General features: G+C 49.8%; 1 protein-coding gene across 1 annotated transcript in view; it reads left to right on the forward strand.

Moving 5' to 3' along the window:
• The window catches only part of Pmar_PMAR013105 (hypothetical protein), a gene marked incomplete at its 5' end in the record, with an annotated part of 4335 nt that extends 2608 nt beyond the window's left edge, over nt 1-1727 (forward strand). Inside the window, 10 exons of the mRNA XM_002776333.1 lie at nt 30-191; nt 248-396; nt 442-548; nt 638-721; nt 773-867; nt 930-1027; nt 1071-1160; nt 1228-1310; nt 1363-1503; nt 1594-1727. Of these exons, the coding sequence (XP_002776379.1) occupies nt 30-191; nt 248-396; nt 442-548; nt 638-721; nt 773-867; nt 930-1027; nt 1071-1160; nt 1228-1310; nt 1363-1503; nt 1594-1691 (1107 nt within the window). The 3' untranslated portion in view covers nt 1692-1727. The remainder of the gene's footprint in view (nt 1-29; nt 192-247; nt 397-441; nt 549-637; nt 722-772; nt 868-929; nt 1028-1070; nt 1161-1227; nt 1311-1362; nt 1504-1593) is intronic.
• Between the last annotated feature and the right edge of the window lie 1132 nt (nt 1728-2859).

Consider the following 2859-nt stretch of genomic DNA (forward strand, 5'->3'; position numbering starts at 1 on the left):
ACAGTTCTACCCCGAGACAGTGATGGAAGGTGCGCTCAGTGGCCTGCGTGCTCGTCACTACCACGCCTCCAGCAGATGCTACCGACCCCGACGATCTAGCGCTATCTGGCCTGTGGTGGTCCAAGGATGGCAACAGCCTCCTCCTCAACTACAGAGGCTCTGATATGTATGAGATCAAGAGCTTGGATAAGGTGGGTTGGCCAAGGCCATCTAGTGAAAGGGCGTCTATTATCGTTCAGTTGTATAGGTTGAGCTTACGAGGCCGACTACGTCCCCGGCGTCGTCCATGGGCAGCAAGAGTGTGGTAGCAGTGGAGACTTCTAACCTGAGGGTCTACACTGGGAGGAGGAATGAGGAGACCTTCGCTAAGGAATGTTGCATGCTGAATGGAGACCGGTGAGTACCCTTTCCTGCAGTTGGCCATTGCTGAGGTCATAGTAGATACGTCGCAACGGGAGGAGATTGCGGCCATGTATACATCTGGGATCGCTGTACGCAGCGGCTTCAGCGGAAGATCAAAGCCGATACGTTCGTCGTTAATTGTGTGGGTGAGTCGCGTGATACCACTCCTTCTTAACTTCCTTCTGTGAACGCGTCCGCTCGTGGTAGTACATGTAGGGTTTCCTTGTTGCTTCAGCCCCTCATCCCCTAGGAGAACCTTTCCTACTAACTAGCGGTATAGACAGCGACGTTAAGCTGTGGCACACTGGGACTATCCGACGTCAGCTACTGCTTGCCCTTCCCTCGAGGTGATGATAGTCTTTGTGGGCAGATACGTTGAAGCGCGACTGTAGCAACAATTTACTCAATGGTGGCCTCTCTCGACCGCTGAGATCTCGATTGTTCGGCTCTCAGCGAGAGGATGAGGTGCGACGAGGATACCACACCTCGGCGAACTTTGACGTTTGGTACACTGGTCTGATTTGTAGGCGCCAACGACGATCATAACGATAGAGGAGATCAGAGGGCGGATAGACAGAGCTAATAGTAAGAGACAACATGCCAATGATGCCTTCCGGGAATCACGGTAAGATTCCTGCATGATGTTGCTGTGTATTCCCTTCAATTAGGTATCAGACAGCTCTAGTGTTATATAGCGAGGTGTTAGACTTACTACGATACAATTCTACTGAGGAGAGCGATGAATTGGAAAGGGAACGGTGAGTGTTTGTTGTACTGAGGCTACTCGGTGCGTGGCTTTCGAGGCATCGTGTCATCGGTTTTCAGGCGGGAGTGTGCGGCGATTACCTACAGTAACATGACTGCTTGCCATATAAAGTTGTCCAGTTGGGCGGATGGTCTCGCGGCTAGTGAGAGCAACATCTCGCATTGTTGATGCGAATCCTCTGGTATCGTTTGTAGGTAACTCGGCGCTCGAGCTTGAGCCTTATCTACTGAAAGCCATCTTGCGACGAGCACGCTGTAAGTTCGAGCTGAACGACTTCAATGGCTGTCGAGACGACTTGAGTATTGCTGAGCATCATCGGGATATCGGACCCTCTGGTAGGCACTTTCTGTTGGCTGCTATCACCCTTCCATGTCCACAGGGCCAATAACTGATTATGTTGGAAGGCATAAGTGTAACCCTTTCAGGTCTCCATGAGATAAGGAAGCTCCGGCACGAGATCGCTGTGAAGGAACGAGAGAGTCGTCGCCGTGAACAATCCTTCTTCGCGAGGATATTCGGATAGTCATCGAAGTTTCAATTGGTGTTCTTCAAACGAGGCCTTCTGATACATTCACCACTGTATTTTTATGTCTTACCTTTTTCAAGAGAACCTTGCAGTGTTCTCAATCCTCTCGGAAGTGAGCGGCCTCAGCAAAGTTTCTAGACTGTGTTTGCGCATTGGTGACGGTGAAGAGCTCCCGGGCGATCGTTGGAGGCCACGAGGGAGGTAGCTCATCGACGTGCGATGATCGTACTACGATCGTTGGAATATCACACGATAGGGAAAGCCTGAACAATGGAGGCCGCACCATCGAACTTCGAACCAAACTGGTTGATTTCTGAGGTACCGAACTGTAGAGGATAAGCATCTCGAGGAGCCATCATTCTGCTAGATACTCCTTATACATAGAGAGCATCACCATCGGGCATTGTACTAGGTTGATTCTCCCATTCGAGAAGCAAGCTCCACCTTGCACCAGGCGCACATGCTGCTTCTTGTTCTGGAGATTCTTCAATTGGGCTCCGACAGAGCCAACTGAAGAAGAGAGCGAGCCAACTCTCGCCTTTCCCAGGTTCAATCGTGTATTCGGAAAAGTGCCGGTTGTCCAGGAAGATTTGGTGTCCGTGTTGGTGAAAGTGACAGTTCCACTCCCCTATGCATTGGTCTCGTGGAAACGTATGTGCACGATAAACTAATATAACAATGGCCAATAAATGAATATCTATTGATAGGTCAATATATCTAATCTAATGTATAGTAAATGAGATTAACGAGCTCCACCGCGCGACTCACGAGTGAGTCATGGGATTTGAATAAGCGATCCAACCTTTCGACTGCTCGATGTCAGTACTACTGATTCCGGTGCTCATCCACTTCCCTTATGACGAGCCTTATTAACGGTAACGTTATTGACCTGTCGTGTTAAGTACGTTTGGGAGGGGAATAACTCGAACTTGTGGGATCACCAACAGTCGCGCTTGGACGACAATGCATGCTCAGTCCACGTAAAGTGAACCGTAAGTGCAAACTATAATGATGGATTATGTCAAGTCATAGTTATTCCATCGTGCGTCGTCAATGGTTCATGCACCTAGGGAGGGTGCTGGCATTCCCAATTTTCCCCCGTTGAGATCGAGGATCGATCAAAGCAGGATAGCGAATCCTCCTGAGGACCTCTGTGATGGACGAG

The sequence above is a fragment of the Perkinsus marinus genome (genome assembly GCF_000006405.1).
Source record: "Perkinsus marinus ATCC 50983 genomic scaffold scf_1104296953744, whole genome shotgun sequence".
NCBI classification, from domain to species: Eukaryota; Perkinsozoa; order Perkinsida; family Perkinsidae; genus Perkinsus; species Perkinsus marinus.